General features: G+C 46.7%; 1 protein-coding gene across 1 annotated transcript; it reads left to right on the top strand.

Annotated features, from left to right (window-relative positions):
- Window positions 1-3,639: 3,639 nt before the first annotated feature.
- On the top strand, window positions 3,640-17,821 carry DNAJB13 (DnaJ heat shock protein family (Hsp40) member B13). Its single transcript, XM_007520249.2, has 8 exons — window positions 3,640-3,739; window positions 5,759-5,862; window positions 7,915-8,076; window positions 10,116-10,273; window positions 11,428-11,541; window positions 15,079-15,192; window positions 16,231-16,307; window positions 16,884-17,821. The coding sequence occupies exons 1-8, from the start codon at window positions 3,672-3,674 to the stop codon at window positions 17,035-17,037; spliced, it is 951 nt and encodes a 316-aa protein (XP_007520311.1). The 5' UTR covers window positions 3,640-3,671; the 3' UTR covers window positions 17,038-17,821.
- The last annotated feature ends 4,243 nt before the right edge of the window (window positions 17,822-22,064 follow it).

Raw genomic sequence — 22,064 nt, 5'->3', positions numbered from 1 at the left:
ATGGTTATGCAAAGAGACTCATGCCTGAGGCTCCAAAGTTCCAGGTTCAATCCCCCAGCCACCATATACCAGAGCTGAGCAGCACTCTGTTAAAAAAAAAAAAAAATGAAAAGAAAAAGATTTAAGGAATTGGTGTGTAACCAGGGAATTGACTCATCAGGCCAACAGGAGTTGCATGCAGGAAGTGGCAGGTTGAGTCTCTATGACTGCGTATGCTAGAGTGGCGCTCTGGCTCCCTTCCCTACCCCCCACCCCACCCCCACACACATTAAACATATCAATGAATGTTTTGTGATTATTAATTTTTTATCACTACATTAGAAATGAGGGGGGAAAACTGAGAAATTACAAATGCACATCACTTCATGAAGATTATGGAGCAATGGAGACATCATAAAATTACACACAATCACCACTACACAAAATTAAAAGTGGCTGACCCTTTGAGAGTACAAGGATTGTATTTACAGAGGTCCGTGATGGTGAGATTATTGGCAGCATCTGTTAGCTGGAATTCACACAACAATGGAAAATCGCAATATGCATGTAAGGGAGAACTGGTCAGGGATTATGGGTGTGCAGGCAACAGACGCCTAAACTCAAAGAGAAAGGCTCCCAACTAAGACATTTCTTTTGGGAGGAGATCCTCGTTTTATCATGCTGGGGCACACTCCTGCTGGATAGTTTCCTTTCTTCGATATTAGTTTTCTTTCGTTTTGATCTGTCAAACTTCTCCACTGCAGACAAATCAGGTTTACCACTCATCTTGACTAAAGGCCTGCTGGGAGGCAAAATGGACTCATCCTGATGACTACTGGATGTGGGGTAAGTGGGAAACAGAACTCCTCACACTCTTCTGCAGCACAAGGGTGTGCTGCAGAAGACTTCCTCCCAAAGAGAAGTCCAGAAAAGGGGGATACTAAAGAAACTAGACTTTATAGTCGCCCCACTCTGAGCACACCTGACCTCATCTGAAAGTGACTTAGCCATGAAGACTCCTGACAAACACTACCTCAACAGGTGATCAAAGTTAATTTAACATCACCAGTGATGTGTCATGCACCTTTGCTTATGTGATGGATTGAGAATGACACCCCATCTTTGTGGTCTTAATTCCCAAACTCCATAACCTCAGTCTAGTAAGAAACAGATCCCAGGGAGTCGGGTGGTAGCGAAGCAGGTTAAGCGCACATAGCGCAAGGAGCAGCGTAAGGATCCTGGTTCTAGCCCTCAGCTCCCCACCTGCAGGGGAGTCGCTTCACAGGCGGTGAAGTAGGTCTGCAGGTGTCTATCTTTCTCTCCCCCTCTCTGTCTTCCCCTCCTCTCTCCATATCTCTCTGTCCTATCCAACAACAACGACATCAATAAAAATAGCCACAACAACAATAAAACAAGGGGAAAAAAAGATAAAAAAGAAATAAAGAAATATTAAAAAAACACATTAAAAAAAAAAAAGAAACAGAATGTTGTGAAAATACCTCACAAGAACTACTGTCAAAGTTACAAACCTAAAGAGACCCAGAACTAAATGAATATGGAATCTTGAATGTGATCCTGGAGGAGGAAAACAATTAGTCAAGAACCAGGGAATCTGAATAACTGTGGACTTGCTTTGTAAGCGATGCATCAGTGCTAGTAGTCGGTTGTGGCAACTGTACCAGACTCCTGAAGAGGCTAGTGGTAGGGCATGCTGTGTGTGTAGCATATATGGCTACCACTCCACAGCTTTTCCAAACACCTGAAACTCTTCTAAAATAAAAACCTGGGGCTAGGAGGTGGCACACCTGGTAAAGTGCACCTGTTACAGGAGGCAAAGACCTGGGTACGAGCTCCCAGTCCTCACCTGCAGGAGGAAGCTTCACAAGCTGCACCTTTGCTTATTGCACCAATGCTGCAGATAACTCTGAGTTTGTTTGTTTGCCTCCAGGGTTATCGCTGGGGCATGGTGCCGGCACTAGGAATCCACTGCTCCTGCTGGTCATTTTTTCCATTTTTATTGCATAGGACAGAGAAATGGAGAGAGGGGGCAGGGGTAGATAGCATAATGCCTATGCAAAGAGACTTGTGCCTGAGGCTTCAAAGTCCCAGGTTCAATCCCCTGCACCACCAGAAACCAGAGTGGAGCAGTGCTCTGGTAAAAAAAAAAAAAAAAAAAAGAAGAGAGAGAGAGTCAGGCGGTAGTGCAGCAGGTGGAGCGAAGCGCAAGGACCGGCCTAAGGATCCGGGTTCAAGCCCCAGGCTCCCCACGAGGGGAGTCGTTTCACAGGCAGTGAAGCTGGTCTGCAGGTATCTTATCTTTCTCTCCCCCTCTCCGTCTTCCCCTCCCCTCTCAATTTCTCTCTGTCCTATCCAACAACAATGACATCAATAACAACAATAATGAAAAACAAGGGCAATAAAAGGGAAAATAAATATATTTTTAAAAGAGAGAAAGGAGAGATATGGAGAGAGAAAGACTCCTGCAGACCTGCTTCACCACTCATGACTCCCTTCAGGTGGGAGCCAGATTTTATTTTAAATAAAATCTTTTAAAAAAGCGAAGCTCAAGGACCGGTGTAAGAATCCCGGTTCCAGCCCCCGGCTTCTCACTTGCAGGGGAGTTGCTTCATAAGCGGTAAAGCAGGTCTGCAGGTATCTATCTTTCTCTCCCCCTCTCTGTCTTCCCCTCCTCTCTCCATTTCTCTCTGTCCTATCTAACAACGACGACATCAATAACAACAATAATAACTACAACAGCAATTTAAAAAAACAAGAGCAACAAAAGGGAAAATAAATAAATATTTTTAAAAATTTAATTCAAACCAGGGGCTGGGCAGTAGCGCAGTGGATGAAGCCCACATGGCACAAAGCACAAGGGCCTTATAAGGATCCCAGTTCTAGCCCCTAGCTCCCCACCTGCATTGCTTCGCAAGCGGTGAAGCAGATCTGCAGGTGTCTATCTTTCCTCCTCTGTCTTCTCTACTCTCTCGATTTCTCTCTGTCCTATCCAACAACAGCTATGACAACAGTAAGAATAACAACTACTACAAGCGCAGCAACAGGGGAAACAAAGTGGGAAAAATGGTCTCCAGGAGCAGTGGATTCATAGTGCAGGCACTGAGCCCCAGCCATAACGCTGGAGACAAAAAAAAAAAAAAAATTCAAACCTGTGCTATTCTTCTTAAACCTTCTGCTTGCAGCCCAGAAGGTGGCGCAATAGTAAAGCATTGGATTCTCAGACATGCGCTCCTCAGATCCCAGCATTGTATATACTAGAATGAGGCTGTGGTTCTCTCTCCCTCCTTCCTCTCCTTATTTACCTCTTAATAAAACTTTAAAAATATAGGGAGTCAGGTGGTAGCGCAGCGGGTGAAGCGCACGTGACACAAAGCACAAGGACCGGCGTAAGGACCCCAGTTGGAGCCCCCGGCTCTCCACCTGCAGGGGAGTCACTTCACAGGCGATGAAGCAGGTCTGCAAGTGTCTATCTTTCTCTCCCCCTCTCTTTATCAGGGATATAGGATCAGCCCCAACATGTTAATTGTGTACTCTAGACAAAGCTGAGAAGGCAGCTTGATTTAACAGGAAGGACTACAACTCCCAGAGTGCCCCTGTGGGGTTGTCAGGAGCAACCAAGGAACACAGTCTTAACAGCCTGGCTGGACTCTTCAGCCACTGTCTGAAGACTAGCCATGGGCCAGGATTATTATTCTGTGCTCCAGATCTCTCGAAATTCAGAGGATGCCCAGATCAAGAAGGCGTAAGTTGGGGCAACAGTAAGGCTTCAGGGTTGTGATGGGCAGGGTGTGCCCATCTTCATTTCTTCCAAACTGAGCTTTCCTGCCAAGATAAACCTTGTTTTTATGCATATTACTAGAACTAAAATGGGGACAAAAGTGACGTATGAATAAATAATAAGTGATGAATGAACGGGAAAATGCAGGGTGCTGTGGAAATGATGCTGGAAGAAGAAAGACCCCTTGCAAAGGGTGTCATGATAATGTAACAAATGAGGCTTGGAGAGAGGGAAGACAATGAACATAGCAACTTGTATCATTTCCCCCGGGAGGACCTAGACATTAACCAAAACCACTGCCAAACTAAATATAATGAGGAAAAGCACCATGACGATTTATGATTGTCCTGCCATTATTCTCAATATTCCTATTCACTCAAGAAAACTTCCTCCTCCCAATACAGTGGAGCTGTGACTCCATTCCTTTGTCTCGCCCACAGTAAAGTATATGAATTAGAATGATGCTCCACACCCCTTTCTTCCCAGCCTTCTCCTCTGGGAGGCTGATCCACTGGAATGTATCCAGAGATGTCCAGCCTTCAGACTTCCTAGTGCATCCCATAAAGATTTGAAGGAGGAGAGCTGGGCTTCCTTTTAATGGGATGTCCTCTGGTTAGCTCTATCCCTTCTTTGAAGATCATAGATCCTGCCCCATTCAAACACTCCACTCCATAGGCTCAGGGGTGGTCTGGACCCCTCAGGGTACTACAATACTCCTGTGCAGAGTGGCGTCTCCCCTCCTTTCCTGCACTTTGGGGAGTGGTCCCTAATTAATCTCTTCATCAGTTACCCAGTTCATGTCATTTTTTTGTTAATTTATTTTCCCTTTTGTTGCCCTTGTTTTTCATTTTTGTTGTAGTTATTGATGTCATCGTTGTTGGATAGGACAGAGAGAAATGGAGAGAGGAGGGGAAGACAGAGAGGAGGAGAGAAAGATAGACACCTGCAGATCTGCTTCACCGCTTGTGAATTGACACCGCTGCAAGTGGGAAGCCAGGGAGGCTTGAACCAGGATCTTTATGCAGGTCCTTGCGCTACCGCCTAGTTCTCGTTCATGTCATTTCTTTCCTTTCATGAAACTGATTAAAGGGATTCGCAGATGCTGTAGGTATGATGGGGTAGCAGAGGGTGAAGGAGAAAGGATTTGAGAAGCTGGGGTGGCTGTCAAATCCTTTGACACCAGACTTTATTTAATGTCATTCCAGACAGGATTAGATGTACAAAAAAAAAAAAGTGTTGCAGAAACACCTGTAAGGGGGGCTGAGTGGTGGCAAACCCAGTTAACACACATCATACCACATACCAAATGCAAGGACCCACACAAGGATGCAGGTTCAAGTCCCTGCTCCCCACCTGCAGAAGGTACACTTCACGAGCAGTGGAGCAAGTCTGCAGGTGTCTGTCTTTCTCACTCTCTACCTCTCTTTACCCTCTCAATTTTTCTCTGTCCTATCCAATAGAAAATGGGGGGAAAGGTCCACTAGGAGCTGTGGCTTCCTAGTGCAGGCACCAAGCCCCAGTGATAACCCTGAAGAAAAAAACAAACAGAAACACCTGTAAGCAGTGGGGTGGGGGATGGCAGGAGTTTGGAGGGGAAGTCTTCAGATCACAGAGAAGGAGGAGGAGGGGTGTTAGGAGGGCTTCACAGGTGTAACTGGGATCACAGAGGATTCCTGCTGGAGGAGTCCAGTGTCCTAGAGTGACTGTCAGCACTAATGCCCCCGCCATGCCAGGCCGTGGCTGGAGGCAGCTTGGGCAAGTGTAGTTTTCTCTCTAGTGCCCAAAGGAGAAGCTGCTGGGTCTGTCAGTCTATTCCACTGCCTAAACCAGGTTGTCTTGAAAGAGAGCTGAGCAGTGCAGCTCCCTGACTTTACTTATAGCTGGGAGCATCAAAACTTGGTGCTGCCACCAAAGCCAGCCACCATCAACTATACCTTGGGGATAGTCAGCTGCTGTAACGTGCATTCACCCTAATTCCTTTAGGTACCGGAAACTCGCCCTGAAGACCCACCCACTAAAGGCCGTTGATCAATCATCAGCAGAGACCTTCAGACAGATAGCAGAGGCCTATGATGTGCTGAGTGACCGTGAGTGACTCAGGCCCAGATATTCCCAAATATCTCCTCTATCCCACACACCCTTTCCATTAAGTTCATTCCTCATGTGTTGCCTCCGCGTCCAGCACGGAGTAATGTTCAATGATAATCCTGAGAGAAGGGAAGAGAGATGGGTGGGGTAGGGAGGTCTTGTGCCAGAGACAAAAGCAAGTTTATTTCTGAGCTTCTGATATTTATACTAAGAGCAAGCAGTTACAGAGTCTTGCACATTAGCTTTATTCATACAGAGAAAGGTCATTCAGTGATTGTGGTTAGTTACAGGAACAACAATACAGGGAAGAGGTTACAGACTTTATTTTGTCTTACTGGACTTGCCTAAGTCCAGTAAGACAAATGCTCTGCTAAACTTAGCAGAGCCTAAACAAGAAAGTGGCTGCCCGCCATCAAGCACACATTAAACAGCCAAGCATAATCTATATCAGGGGAGCGGCAGAGTGCAGCCAAGGGTCATGGTGTTCCCATGTGAGTCCCCTTAGCTATCCCCCTTCTCGGGGGGCCTGAGGGGTTTACCCTGGACCCTGCTCCCAACACTCATGTGTCTGCAATGCTGGGGTTTCTGAACAGACCCGATGGGGGACAAGTATCCCTCTTCCCTACCCAGAATCTAATCAAAACTGAGAAGACACTTTTCTCAGTACACACAAACTCAGGTGGAAGATAAAGTGGGGAGCCCAGGGTTGGGTTGATGTGCTCCTCTGGTCCTGGAAAAAGCAAGATACTTGTTGGCTCTGAAAGAAGGGAAGGTTGAAGCAGAGACTGAGTGCTCTTTCCAAATTTCCCGTCAGCCAATTTCCCATCTCCTTGATGAGAGCCTGAATGGGAAGGAGCAGAGAAGCCTGGAACTGGAAGATCTCTCTCCTTTGGGAATTCAAAGAGTGGGGGGATCTGATTCCTTGCCCCAGCACAGGGTGGTGTCCTCATGGGGACCCTTACAGACTCGTCCTAGAAACTGGAGTCAGAAATAGTGTAGAAGAAAAGCCAGGAAGAACTCCAACCTGTGCTTTCATGACTGTCAAGTTTTTAGACTCTAGTATTTTAAAGTTCTAGATTTTGGATGTTCTAGGATTCATTCTGAAATTTCAAGGTTCTAGAATTCTATCCATCCTATAAATAAATAAAGCGGTGAGGACAGAGTTAAATCCCAGGATATAACCTGACCCCTGGTGTCTTCCTTAGACCCTCCCCTCTCCCCCAGCAAGTTCCAGTCTTTCATATCTCTCCTCTGGGCTGTGGAACCTACCCTACCTAAGTTCTCTGAGGATGAAATTAACTTCTTTTTTTCTTTTTTTAAAGGTTCTGAGAAATCATTTAAAAATATTTATTTAGTGGTCCGGGAGGTGGCGCAGTGGCTAAGGCACTAGACTCTCAAGCATGAGGTCCTGAGTTCGATCCCTGGCAGCACATGTACCAGAGTGATGGCTGGTTCTTTCTCTCCTATCTTTCTCATGAATAAAAAAATAAATTCTTAAAAAAATATATTTATTCCCTTTTGTTGCCCTTGTTTTATTGCTTTAGTTATTATTGTTGTTGTTATTTTTTGTTCTTTTTAAAAATTTATTATTATTATTATTTTTAACCAGAGCACTGTTCAGCTCTGGCTTATGGTGGTGCGGGGGATTGAACCTGGCACTTTGGAGCCTCAGGCATGAGAGTCTATTTGCATAACAACTATGCTATCTACCCTCTGCCCTATTGTTGTTATTATTGATGTCATCGTTGTTGGATAGGACAGAGAGAAATGGAGAGAGGTGGGGAAGATAGAGAGTTGGAGAGAAAGATAGACTCCTGCAGACCTGCTTCACTGCCTGTGAAGCAACTGCCCTGCAGGTGGGGAGCCGGGGGCTCAAACCAGGATCCTTACACCCGACTCCAAAATTAACTTCTTGTGTCTCCCTCCAAAGACTGACAGCAGGAAGAGGGCCTGTTTGCTCTTCCTTCTTCCCCATGTCCACTTGCTTCCCAACCCTCTGTCCAGCTTAGCCCCTGAGGCTTGACCCTTCTCAAGATCACACATATCCACAGCTGTGAAGAGGAGCATCTATGACAAGTTTGGAGAGGAGGGCCTGAAGGGAGGGATTCCTTTGGAGTTTGGATCCCAGACCCCATGGACAACTGGTTATGTCTTCCACGGCAACCCTGAGAAGGTTTTCCATGAGTTCTTCGGGGGAGACAACCCTTTCAGTGGTAAGAGGACCTACCTGCCCCTCTTCTTACTGGGAAAGCACACACCACATAATAAAAATGCGCGCACACAATACATTCTCTTCAGGTCCAGGGTCCTTCTATAAACAAGGTTTATGAAACAAGAAAAGTGTTAGTTTTGGGTGGGAAGCAGAACACACAGTGGGTAAATGGGTTGTGGTAACTGAATCTAAAGAGAGTAGGTTAAACTCAGCATGTGAATGACTGTTTCCAGTAAGCAATCTGAATGTCCCTCAGGCCTGAGGGTAGCCATAGCTCCTAGCCCTTTAATGCATATAGATAAGGACGGTAAGATTCAGTTGTATAGAAGTGTGTTGATCAGAGTCATTTGAAAAAACAGATGTCACTCCAGCCACAAAACACAGAGAAGTTTTTGTTTTGTTTTGTGCCACCAGGATTATTGCTGGGGTTCAGTCTTCCACTGCTTTTGGTGGCCACCTTTTCCTTTCTTTTCCTCTCCTTTCCTTTCCTTTCTTCCTCTCTTTTGTTTTCTTTCCTTTTCTTTTTTTTTTTTCTTCCTCCAGTCGCTGGGGTTCAGAGCCAGCACTACGAAGCCACCACCATTTTTGGTGATCTTTTTTTTTTTGCCTCCAGGGTTATTGCTGGGGCTCAGTGCCTGCACTATGAATCCACTGCTCCTAGAGACCCCATTTTCTTGCCCTTATTATTGCACTTGTTGTAGCTGTTATTGCTGTCATAGCTGTTGTCGTTGTTGGATAGGACAGAGAAAAATCGAGAGAGGAGGGGAAGACAGAGAGGAGGGGAGAAAGATAGACACCTGCAGACCTGCTTCATCACTTGCGAAGCGACCCCCTGCAGGTGGGGAGTTGGGGTCTTGAACCGGGATCTTTATGCTGGTCCTTGCGCTTTGTGACACCTGCGTTTAACCCACTGCACTACTGCCCAGCTCCCAGTGACCTTTTTTCAATAGGATAGAGAGAAATTGAGAGGGGAGAGGAGGGGAAGTACAGAGAGGGAGAGAAAGACACCTGTAGACCTGCTTCACCACTTGGGAAGTGACCCCCTGCAGGTGGGGAACCGGGGGCTGGAACCCCGATCCTTACATGTGTCTGTGTGCTTAACCAGGTGCAATACCACCTGACCTCTCTCTCTCTCTCTCCATCTCTCTCTCTCTCTCTTTTCTTTCTTGATAGAGACAGAAATTGAGAGGGAAAAGGGAAAGAGACATCTACAGCTCAGCTTCACTGCTCATGCAGGTGGACCTAGGGTCTTGAATCCTGGTCCTTGCACACTGTATATTATGTCTGTTCTACCAGGTATGCCACTTTCCACGCTGAAGCGGAGTGGTTTAAAATGAGTGTGACACACACCAGGGGCATAATACAAGGAACTAGGTACCTAAATAAATCATTGGAAATTCTACAGTCCATGATCCTGAGTCATTTCTGGCCCTGCTAGGTGCTGCCACCTGAGGGCACTCTTCCCCTATGCAATCAGTATTGTTAGCCACTTGGGGGTGGGGAGGAGTCAGGGACGTGAGAGAGGAATCAAGGAAGGTAATTACTGTGAGACTGGAAGTCATAGTGATACCACACTTAGGGGCTGAAGTGATGGGTGGGGGAGGGTGCTTATTAGTCTGCCTCTGGACACAATTTCTCTTTTTTTAAAAATAAAGGTTTTTTTTGTTTTTTTTTTACCAGAGCACTGCTCAGCTCTGGCTTAAGGTGATTTAGGGGATTGAACCTGGGACCTTGAAGTCTCAGGCATGAGAGTCTCTTTGCATAACCATTATGCTATCTACCCCTGCCCTTTTAAATAAAGTTTCAAAAAATTTTATTTATCGGATAGAAATAGTCAGAAATTGATAGGGAAGGGGAGATAGAGAGGAAGAGAGACAGCTGCAGCACTGTTTTACCACTTGCAAAGCTTTCCCTCTACAGGTGGGGACCAGGGACTCAAACCCAGGGCCTTGCTCATTGTAACATGTGCGATCAACCAGGTGTACCACCACCTGGCCCCTGGAAACAATTTCTCTTACTCTCCTTCCCCACTCCCTGCAGAGTTTTTTGATGAAGAAGGACATGAGGTGACTTTGAACTTTGGGGGACTCCGGGGCCGAGGGGTGAAGAAACAGGACCCCTCGATTGAACGGGACCTCTACCTATCTCTGGAGGACTTATTCTTTGGCTGTACCAAGAAAATCAAAATCTCTCGAAGGGTGAGCACATGCCTTGCTCCTCCTGGGAGCCACTACCCCTCTCTTCCATCCTTCCTAGTCAGCTACCACCCCCCACCCTAACAGGAGGCCCCAGTAGTATTCGATGGAATCTTAGCTTGGAATTCTGGAACCTGAAGTTGGGAAGGGGCAAGTCTGGTTCATGTGTATTGTGGAAACCCCCTCTGCAGTGCTCCTAGTTGTGACAGAATCATTCCTTCTCTGTTCAGTCACATGTTAGATGCTGTGGGCTCTGAATGGGAGGAATCTTCTGGGAATTCTGCCTTCAGAGAATTACCAGTCAGACCCCAGGGTTTCCCCAGGTATGTGCCTCAATAGTCAGAGGAAGCTACGCAGCATGGAAAGTGGTCTAGGACACAGTCCCCAAGGGGGCTATCTGAGGAAAATCCTTCGTCATGGCTTTTTGTCATAGCACTGTGCTAGTGACAAAAACAAGGCCCTTCTCACCTTTGCCCAGTGGAAGTGATACCAACATGTGGCCATGCTCACAGATGGCACCCCTGGAGCCTCTGGCTGGGGACAGGATGGATGACACAGTTGGGGAATGCTGCCAGTGGTGCTCAGATATGTTGACCTCCAGATGTGTAAACCCTGAGGACTAGGACACCTGACTGAGTGGTCCAGTGGATAAAGCATAAGCTCCTGAGTTCAATCCCTGGCAATACATGTACCTGCTATCTCTCAAATAAGTAAAAAAAAAAGTTAAAATTTTAAGAGAGAGGGTGGGAGGGTAGATAGCATAATGATTATGCAGAGACTCTCACACCTGCGCCTCCAAAGTCCCACATTCAATCCCCCACACCACCATAAGCCAGAGCTGAACAGTGCTCTGGTAAAAAAAGAGAGAGAGAGAGAGAGAGAGAGAGAGAGACCTGCCTGAGGTTCAGGGCCAGGTTCCCTTTTGGGAAAAAGAAAGTGAGTGCAAGTCCACTCTGTAATCTGTTAGTGGCCAGGACCATGCAATTCCCACGGCTGGAGTTGTGGACTTCATCAACTCACAGTGGTTGCTCGGCATCTCAGGTTCCAGCCTCATACCAAGCGGTGGAGCCTCTAAGTACAGATCTCACAGAGCATCTTCCCGTGTGTGAAGGGCAGCTGGGACATCTGGAAACCTCTGCCCCTCCACCCCACCACAGGTGCTGAATGAGGATGGGTACTCCTCTACCATCAAGGACAAGATCCTCACCATTGACGTAAAGCCTGGCTGGAGACAGGGAACACGCATCACCTTTGAGAAAGAAGGGGACCAGGTGAGAGGAAGGGCAGTTCACTGGGGCCAGCCACCTATCTCTCATATCTTCTTTGTCTTTTACCCTCTATGGGGGAAGGGGATAAGAACCTACTGGGGGGAGTCGGGAGGTAGCGCAGGAGGTTAAGTGCATGTGGCACAAACCCCAAGGACTCATGGAAGGATCCTTGTTTGAGCCCCTGGCTCCCCACCTGCAGGGGGGTCATTTCACAGGCAGTGAAGCAGGTCTGAAGGTGTCTCTCTTTCGCTCTCCCTCTTTCTTCCCCTCCTCTTTCCATTTCTCTCTGTCCTATCTAACAATGAGGACATCAATAACAACAATAATAATAACTACAACAACAATGAAAAACAACAAGGGCAACAAAAGGGAAAATATAGAAAAATTTTAGAAAAAGAACTTATTGGGAATGGTAGATTGTGCAGATAAAACACCCCAGCAAAAAGCCTTGGAAGGTTGTGGCCCAGGGGATAGTGTAGTATATGAAGTGTTCAACCCTTAAGATGAGGTCCTGAGTTCAATCCCTGACAATGCATATGCCAGAATGATGCTCTGGTTCTTTGCCTCTTCCCACCCTCCTCCCCCCAAGTTTATTGCTAGAACTTGGTGCCTGGACAATAAGCCCATTGCTCTTTTTTTGTCTATTATTTTAATTGTTTTATTATCTTTATCTTTTTCCCATAAATCAAGGGAAAGGGGGATAAAGACAGAAAGACACCTGCAGCACTGCTTTACCACTTGTGAAGCTTCCTCTCTGAAGGTAGGAAGTGTGGGCTTGAACCCAGGTGTGCATTGTAACATGTGCACTCAACCCGGTGTGCCACCACCTGGCCTCGCCACTGCTCCTTATGGCCATTATTCACATTTTTCTTCCTTCTCTTTTTCTTTTATTTGCTATGACAGAAAGAAGCTGAGAGGCTCAGGAGAAAGAGAGAGAGGCATGAAAAGAAAACACAAGTAGAACCTGAAATGGAATTGGCGTATTGCACCAAAGTAAAAGACTCTGGGGTGGGTGGGTGGGGAGAATACAGGTCCATGAAGGATGATAAATGACATAGTGGGGGTTGTATTGTTAAATGGGAAACGGGGGAATGTTATGCATGTACAAACTATTGTATTTACTGTTGAATGTAAAACATTAATTCCCCAATAAATAAATAAATTTAAAAAAAAAGAGAGAGACATGCAGCACTGCTTCACTGTTAGTGAAGCTCCTCCCTGCAGGTGGGAACTGAAGGCTTGAACCCAGGTCCATAAGCAAGGTCATGTGCATGCTCAACTGGGTGTGCCACCATCCATTGGGTCCCTCTCTCACAAATCAGTTAATAAATATTTTTTAAACATTTTACTTGAGAAAGATAGGAGGAGAGAGAAAAAGAACCAGACACTAGTCTGGTACATGTGCTGCCAGGGATTGAACTAAGGACCTCATACTTAAGAGTAGAGTCTAGTGCTTTATTCACTGTACCACTTTCCAGACCACAATCAGTAAATCTTTTTTTTTCCTTTATTTTTTTAATTTGTTTATTGGGGAATTAATGTTTTACATTCAACAGTAAATACAATAGTTTGTACATGCATAACATTTCCCAGTTTCCCATATAACAATACAACCCCCACTAGGTCCTCTGTCATCCTTCTTGGACCTGTATTCTCCCCACCAACCCCCACCTCAGAGTCTTTTACTTTGGTGCGATAAGTAAATCTTTTTTTTAAAAAAATAAGTTCAGTTTTTTAATTTTTATTACTTATTTCTTTATTTTTTTAACGAGAGCACTGCTTAGCTCTGGCTTATGGTGGTGCAGGGGATTGAACCTGGGGCTTTGGAGCCTCAGGCATGAGAGTCTGTTTGCATAACCATTATGCCTTTTTGAGAAAGATAAGAGGAGAAAGAGCCAGACATCACTCTGGTACATGTACTGCCGGGGATTGAACTCAGGACCTCATGCTTGAGAGTCCAGTTCTTTATCCACTGCACTACCTCCCGGACCACTCAATAAATCTTAAAAAAAAAAAAGTGTAGTGGGGGTTGTATTGTTATATGGGAAAACTGAGAAATTTTATGCGTATACAAACTATTGTATTTACTATTAAATGTAAAACATTAATTCCCCAATAAAGAAATTTTTAAAAAGTGTAGGGGCTGGGTGGTGGTGCACCTGGTTGAGCGCATGTATTACAATGTGCAAGGATCCAAGTTCCAACCCCCTGGTCCCCACCTGCAGGGTAAAGCTTTACAAGTGGTGAAGCAGGGCTGCAGGAGTCTCTCTGTCTCTCTCCCTCTCTATTAACCCCCTCGCTCTTGATTTCTGGCTCTCTCTATCCAATAAATAAAGATAATATTTTTTTAATTATCTAAAAAAAAGTGCCAAGTCAGGGAGATAGCATAATGGTTATATAAATAACTTTCATGCCTGAGGTTTCAAGGTCTCAGGCTCAATCCCTGGTGCCAGAGTCGTGCTCTGGTAAAAAGAAAGCAGGAGGAGGAGATGATACTCATGGCCAGAAAGTGATTCTCACCAGGTCAGGAGGCAACTCACCCAGCAGAGCGTGTGCTCTGTTGTGCGGGAGGCAAAAGCCCCAGCACCAAAAGGGGAAATTGTGGATGATACAGAGGGAGCTCCATGGTTGGTAGAACGATGCTGAGTCAGTCTCTCTGTCACTGCAGAGTCAAGTACTATGGATGGTGGGCTCCAATATGGACCCTATTAGTGCTTATCAGCAAGGAAAAGGTTACCAAGATGGCACCTGCCAGGGTACCAGACTCCACCCAGCCTCTTTGTTCCTTTATCAGCCTGAGGAAGCAGAGGACCCGTTGCTGTGGATGTGTTTTCACTGCTAGACCAGAGCTCTTTGAGGGCAGGGACCATTCGGATCCCTTGTCCCCAGATGGTACTCTAGCAGGTTTCTGGCTTTTTTTTTTTGCCTCAAGGGTTATCGCTGGGGCTTGATGCCAGCATCACAAATCCTCTGCTCCTGGCAGCCCTTTTTCTTTTCTTTCTTCTTTTCCACTTTATGTTGGATAGGACAGAGAGAAACTGAGAGAGGAAGGGGAAGTAGAGAAAGACTGACACCTGCAGACATTCTTCACCTGCAGGTGGGGAGCCGGGACTCTAACCGGATCCTTCCTCTGGTCCTTGTGCTTCATACGACGTGCACCTAACCTGCTGCTCCACCATCTGACCCCGGGTTCTGGCATTTTGATGAATCTTAGCAGGACAGAGACTTTCTGGTCAGTTGTTTGACATTCAGTTCGCTTTCTGATCACTACTCGGGACACTTATATCTCCTGTAGGGAGCACCTACTGGACATTTTCAGTAGAAAAGAAATAGTTGATGAGGAGAGCTCCTCAGTAAGAGATGGGAAAAGGCAATGGGCCAAACTGGGAAAACAAAACAAAGAACCAACAAACAAAAAACTTCCAGAAAACCTAGCTTACTCTCTGCATTATTCAGATGAAGACCTGGAGACAGGGGAGGCAGGGACTTGGCCGAGGTCACACAGCTTGTCCTTATCACACCTTGGCCTCCCCTGCCCAGGGCCCCAATATCATCCCAGCTGACATCATCTTCATTGTAAAGGAGAAGCTGCACCCTCACTTCCGCAGGGAGAATGACAACCTCATCTATGTGTACTCCATCCCCCTAGGGAAGGTAAGTGAGAGGGTGGAGAGGTCAGAATGAGAGTCACCAAGGGGCCAGGTGGTGGTGCATCTGGTTAAGCACAGACATGACAGTGTGCAAGGACCTGGATTCAAAGCTCGTGGTCCCCACTTGTAGGGGAGAAGCTTCATGAGTGGTGAAGCAAGGCTGCCAGCAGGTGTCTGTCTCTTTCTCTATCTCCTCCTTCAATTTCTTTCTGTATTTATCCAATAATAAATAAATAAATAAATAGAAATAATAATAAATAATGGGTGTCACCTCCCCCCTTGGGAGGTCCTAGGAGAGCAGGATCCACCCTCGAGTCACCCTAGCGGGTGGTGCAGGTGTGCTGAACCTGATAGTGTCACACATAGTCCCATGACTCTACTCAATCCCGAGCATCTGTGATCTCGTCACATCCTTACAGCCTCAGCAAGAAGCTGGGCACCAACCCAGCCTGCTGCCTCTCACCCACTGTGGTCAGTTCCCAAGCCCTGTCCTTTCTGTCTCCAAATCTCTTTTCACTCTTCCCCTGCTGCCTTCTCCATGGTCTTCCCTCGAAACCCCCAAGGCTCTTTGCACATACTCCTCTGACTGCGCCCCCCCCCCCCACAGAAGCATTTGTGTATCCTCTGGGGGCCCTAACGAGATCGCATGCCCTTCTGGCGCATTAGCACCCTTCTTTCCTTTGTTTATGCTGGCCCCCACCTGGACTGTGTCTACCCCCCTTTGCTGGCTGGCAAGCCCCTCTTCACTCTCCAAGGCCCTGCACAGCTGTCACTATGACTGTGTGGAGTTTTTGGCACACCTGGATGATTTGGGGGGCTCTTTTGGGTTCCCACAGACCCTATCACTTCCCTTTACACATACCATATAAACCTTACCTGCCACACTGTGAACTCCTGGAGGGAAGGAACTGCCTGTGAACAGCCCAGTGTCTCCTGAGGCTCATCTCAGGGCTTGGCACTGGACAGGCTCGTGAAGAGCCTTCCAGGTGGAATGACCACAGGAGCTGCCCCCATTCCCATCTTCAACCCCAATGTCTCCTAGGCTCTAACCTGCTGCACTGTGGAGGTGAAGACGTTAGATGACCGTCTGCTCAACATCCCCATCAATGACATTGTCCAGTGAGTCCATCTGTATGACCTAGGCCTGGGGGGTGGGGCAGATGTTCAGGGGGTGAGATAGGACAGAAAACAGCCTGCACAGGCCAGGCTGTGGGCTGCATGCAGTCAATCCTCTACAAATGGAATATCTTCTGATAGGCAGAGGCCCAGGAGAGGGAGAGAGAGAGAGAAATTTTTGGTGCTTTCATGCTCCAAATCTCTCGTTTGAGCTCTTAGTTGCATCTCCTAAATCCCTATCTGAGAAAGTCCCTCTGCATGGGAAACATGCTTAGCAGCCCAGAGCCTCTGTCTCTAACCCAGGTAGGCCCACCTTCCTCCCTTGCATGTCCTGTTCCCTGGATCTAAAACAAGACTCCTGGCATCATCTGCCAGGGACTCAGGATAAATGGGTGTTCAAGGAGTAAGTTGTGCAGAGTAGGCCTTCCCTGCTCTGGCTGGTAAGCACCCCCAGTGTGGTGGGTGGTTCCCTGTCCACGTATCATATCATGTCCATATCAGCAGGGTGGCCTGGGATCTGTGAAGAGCTGTCTGTCTGGCTGCCCTCTAAGTTCTTTTCCCTCGTCCTCCCTGCCTCAGTCCCAAGTACTGCAAGAAGGTGCCAGATGAAGGGATGCCATTGCCTGAGGACCCCACCAAGAAGGGGGACCTCTTCATCATCTTCGACATCCAGTTCCCCACCCACCTCACCCCCCAGAAGAAGCAGTTGCTGCGCCAGGCTCTGCTGACATAGCCACTGGGTGGGGCTGGAGCAGGGGCAGGAGAAGGTTGACTGACTTCACTCCTCGCCCCCGTTTCAATATGTGCACAGTAGGAGGGCCTGGACTCTTAGACAAAACAATAAAAGTCTACTTTCTGTCCTTCAGCTGCACCCAGGAAAGTGTGTTGGAGAGGAGTGTCACAAGGCCCTTCTTGAAGAGGAGAGGGAAAGATTGGCATTTTGGGCAAGGGCAGGTCCCTGAGGTTCCCACCTTGATAAAGTGGGACAGAAACATAAAGCCAGCTCTGCTCCGATGTCTCCTGACACAAGATCTTTAGGAGGGACAGGCTTTGGAGTGTGATATGGTCACACCATCAAAGTAGGTAAATCAAATGACAAAAAAAAACTGTCGGGCCTGGGTGGTGGCACAAAAGTGCACATAGTATGAAAGTATGAAGCACAAGGTCATGTGCAAGGATTCGGTTTGAGCTCCGGGCTCCCCACCTGCAGAGTCACTTCACAAGTGGTGAAGCAGGCCTGCAGGTGTCTCTGTTTCTCTCCCTCTGTCTCCCCCGCCCCGCCCCCATCAATTTCTCTCTGTCATAGCCAATAAAAAATGAAAAGGAAAGGAACATAAAGATACTCACCTGGCACCCAGGCCGACTACACACAAAAAAAATAGACCCTCTTGTGTATCAAGCCTGTCATGCAGACCTGTGAGAAAAGGAAAGGAAAATGGCTACCAGGAGCAGTGGATTAGTAGTGCAGACATGGAGCTCCAGCGATAACCTTGGAGGCCAAAAAAAAAAAAGAAAAAGATACAATAAAACAACAAAGGCAACAAAAAGGGAAAATGAATAAATAAATATTTAAAAAAAGAAAAATAACATTTCTGTTTCTAAAAAAAAAAAAAAAAAAGAAAGAAAAAGAAAAGAAAAAAAATCACTGTTCCAGTTCATAGAGCCTCGGAGGCAAAGCTGCCATCAGAACTTTGAAGCCCGCATCCCACAGATAGCCTGCCTAGTTAGGGGCAGCACAGTGGACACCACGGTAAGAAAGGCTTTGGCTCTCCAGCTGCAATTCTCTTGCCTGTATGGTGGTCCCTGGGCTGCCTCTTAGTGGGATGGCCTGAAGACAGGAGGCTCAGCTCTGCCCCTGTCTTATCAGGAGAGCGGTGCTCACACCCCCTCAGCTGCTGGTGAGGATGAGAGCATTAGTGTGGGAGTGCATGGCGCCCTTGCTGTTTAGATTTTAGGGTGACAGCACGGAGGCCTGTGTACTCCAGTCTACTTGCAATAATGGTGCCACGTGCAACTCTGTGCCAGGGAGCAGACAGAGCTCTCGGGTCTGAATTTGGGCAAAGCAAGTGTATGGTATCAGGTAGAGTGACGACGTCAGAGGCTCTCAACCTTATTGCTTGGATTCCACCAAAGCACCTTGTTATCAAAGGGTTTTTTTTTAGTGACTTTGGCAGTTATTCCTAATTTATTTGACCAACAGTTATCACTGGACTCAACTGCACCAGGGGCTAGTATGTGGAAAACTGGGAAATGTTACACATGTGCACCCTATTGTATTTTACTGTTAACTTTAAACCATTAATCCCAATAAAGATATTAAAAAAAAAACTGTCACTTTGGGCTAGAGACAGCATACTGGTTATGTTAAGGACTCTCATGCCGGGGCTGGGTGGTAGCGCAGCAGGTTAAGCACACATGGCAAGAAGTGCAAGGACCAGCGTTAAGGATCCCCACCTGCAAGGGGGTTGCTTCGCAAGCGGTGAAGCAGGTCTGCAGGTGTCTATCTTTCTTTTCTCCTTTATGAACAAGGCTTCAGGAAGCACCTCTGCATAGGTACTAAAGAACCTGGGTGGGAGTCAGGAGGTAGCACAGCGGGTTAAGCGCAGGTGGTGCTAAGAACAAGGACCAGTGTAAGGATCCCGGTTCGAGCCCCTGGCTCCCCACCTGTAGGGGAGTCGCTTCACAAGTGGTGAAGCAGGACTGCAGGTGTCTATCTTTCTCTCCCCTTTTTTGTCTTCCCCTCTTCTCTCCATTTATCTCTGTCCTATCCAACAACAACATCAATAACAACTACAATAATAAAACAACAAGGGCAACAAAAGGGAATAAATAAATAAATATTAAAAAAAAAAAGAGCCTGGGTCTGGAGGGCCAGGCAGTGGCGCACCCAGTTAAGCACACACAGTACTGAGTTCGAGCTCCCTCAGTTTCTCTCTGTCCTATCCACTAAAATGGAAAAGATGGCTACCAGAACAGTGGATTCATTGATGCATAGTGCAGGCACCAAGCTCCAGCCATAACCTGGAATTAAACAAAACAAAAAAGTTTGTAGGGGATTAGGTGGTGGTGCGTCCAGTTAAGCATATGTTACTGTGCAAAGGACATAGGTTCAAGCCCCTGGTCCTCACCAGTGTCTGCCTCTCCTTATCTCCCCTTCCCATCTCAGTTTCTATCTTTTTTTTTTCTTTTTTTAAATTTATTTACTGGGGAATTAATGGTTTACAGTCAGCAGTAAAATACAATAATTTGTACATGATAACCATTTTCACATTTCCATTCAACCCCCATTAGGGCTTCCTCTATCTTATCAAAAAAAAAAAAAATCTGGGTTTTGGAGTCAGATACGCTTTAGATATCCTGCTGTAAGATGTGCCCTTGGGGGAGCTGGGCGGTAGTGCAGCAGGTTAAGTGCAGATGGTGAAAAGAACAAGGACTGACGTAAGGATCTCGGTTCAAGCCCCCGGCTCTCCATCTGCAGGGGAATCAATTCATAGTCAGTGAAGCAGGTCTGCAGGTGTCTATCTTTCCCTATCTTCCCCTTCTCTCTCCATTTCTCTCTGTCCTATCCAACGATGATGACAGCAATAACAACAATAGTAACTACACAGCGTATCGCACCAAAGTAAAAGACTCTGGGGTGGGTGGGTGGGGAGAATACAGGTCCAAGAAGGATTCAGAGGACCTAGTGGGGGTTGTATTGTTATATGGTAAACTGGGGAATGTTATGCATGTACAAACTATTGTACTTACTGTTGAATGTAAAACATTAATTCCCCAATGAAAAAAAAAAAAAGAAAAAAATAGTAACTACAATAAAAAAGGGCAAGAAAAGGGAATACATATTAAAAAAAAAAAGTTGGGAGTCGGGCTGTAGTGCAGCGGGTTAAGCGCAGGTGGCGCAAAGCACAAGGACTGGCATAAGGATCCCGGTTCGAACCCCGGCTCCCCACCTGCAGGGGAGTTGCTTCACAGGCGGTGAAGCAGATCTGCAGGTGTCTATCTTTCTCTCCTCCTCTCTGTCTTCCCCTCCTCTCTCCATTTCTCTCTGTCCTATCCAACAACGACAACAACAATAATAACTACAACAATAAAACAACAAGGGCAACAAAAGGGAATAAATAAATAAAATAAATATTAAAAAAAAAAAGTTGTGCCCTTGGGCAAGTCACTTTACCTCTGAGCCTGTTTTTTGTAACAAAGATGACAAACCCTAACTTGCAAGGGTTAGAGAACTGGATGAGTGAGGCAGTAGTTGTCCTGTTCTGAGAGCAAGTGTCGTCAGCTTTGAAGGAAGCCTGGTATCAGGTCTGGTGAGGACTTATTGAGACTTGATTCCCCAGTCAATTTTAGTGCTGCCCTGTTAGGCAAAGTAGGCTTATCATATTTCCTTTTCTTGACAAGAGGCAGATCTCACTTATCTTTTTTTTTTTTTTTCTTAAACCAGAGCACTGTTCAGCTCTGGCTTATGGTGTGAGGGATTGAACCTGGGACCTTGGAGCCTCAGGCATGAGAGTCTCTTTGCATAACCATTATGCTATCTACCCTCCGCCCAGGTCTCACTTATGAGACTCACTGGTGCACTGCTCAGTTGTCCAAATGCCCTGCCCAGCTCTTTCCCACCTCAGAGCCCTGGACAGACCAGAAGTCTTGTGACTTTGTTGAGTGCTTGGGACACAAGGGTAGTGAGAGGTAGACACTCCTAGAATAAATTATTTTAGTTTTCTCAGGTGTAAAACCAGTCTCCTCAAAGAACAATGTGAGAATCAAAGTGGATAAGGCACACCTGAGACCCTCCACTTATGCCAGCTTGCCACATCCTGGCTGGGAAACATGCCACCTAGTGCCCAACCCTATCCCTTTTGAAGACTAGAGGCTCTCTGTAATTTATTAGAAGCAAGAACAAAGAAATCATGAGCTCTCCCCACTTCTTCAGCAACACAGTATCCTGCACTGCTTGGCCAAGAACCATAGGCCTGGTCTCCTGCTGTTGCCACCAGGGAAGGAGAAATGGCATCAGTCAGGAGGGTCTGGCTCCACATTGCCTGGCTTCCTGGTGTGTGGCATAGGGAAGAGACTCCAAGGAACAACAAGAGCCCAGGTCTTAATCCTAAACCAGTTGTTGGCTTCTTTCTTGTGTCACTGACATCCTGACATGGCTCAGCTCTTTCCTTAGCCATCTAGAACATGGGCCTGAGGGCGGGGGTAGATAGCATAATGGTTATCAGACTCTCATGCCCGAGGCTCCAAAGTCCCAGGTTCAATCCTCCACATTACCAAAAGCCAGAGCTGAGTTGGGCTCTATTAAAAAAAAAGGGGGAGTCGGGCTGTAGTGCAGCGGGTTAAGCGCAGGTGGCGCAAAGCACAAGGACCGGCATAAGGATCCTGGTTCGAACCCCGGCTCCCCACCTGCAGGGGAGTCGCTTCACAAGCGGTGAAGCAGGTCTGCAGGTGTCTATCTTTCTCTCCTCCTCTGTCTTCCCCTCCTCTCTCCATTTCTCTCTGTCCTATCCAACAACAACAACAACAATAATAACTACAACAATAAAACAACAAGGGCAACAAAAGGGAATAAATAAATATTAAAAAAAAAAAAGGGGATTCGACTTCCGGAGGCGGAGCTACGAGCAGCAGATCGCTTTCTCTCCTCTCCTCTCCTCTCCCGGATCAACTAGGAATACCAAAGGAGACCACCCGGACCGAAACAAGACAGGACTAGAATGACCACAGAAACCCAGTAAATCACCCGTGAGTACAAACACG

This window comes from Erinaceus europaeus, chromosome 17, assembly GCF_950295315.1.
Source record: "Erinaceus europaeus chromosome 17, mEriEur2.1, whole genome shotgun sequence".
In the NCBI taxonomy this organism is placed as follows: Eukaryota; Metazoa; Chordata; class Mammalia; order Eulipotyphla; family Erinaceidae; genus Erinaceus; species Erinaceus europaeus.
The sequence above is the reverse complement of the archived record's forward strand: the minus strand, read 5'-3'. Positions and strand labels throughout refer to the sequence as shown.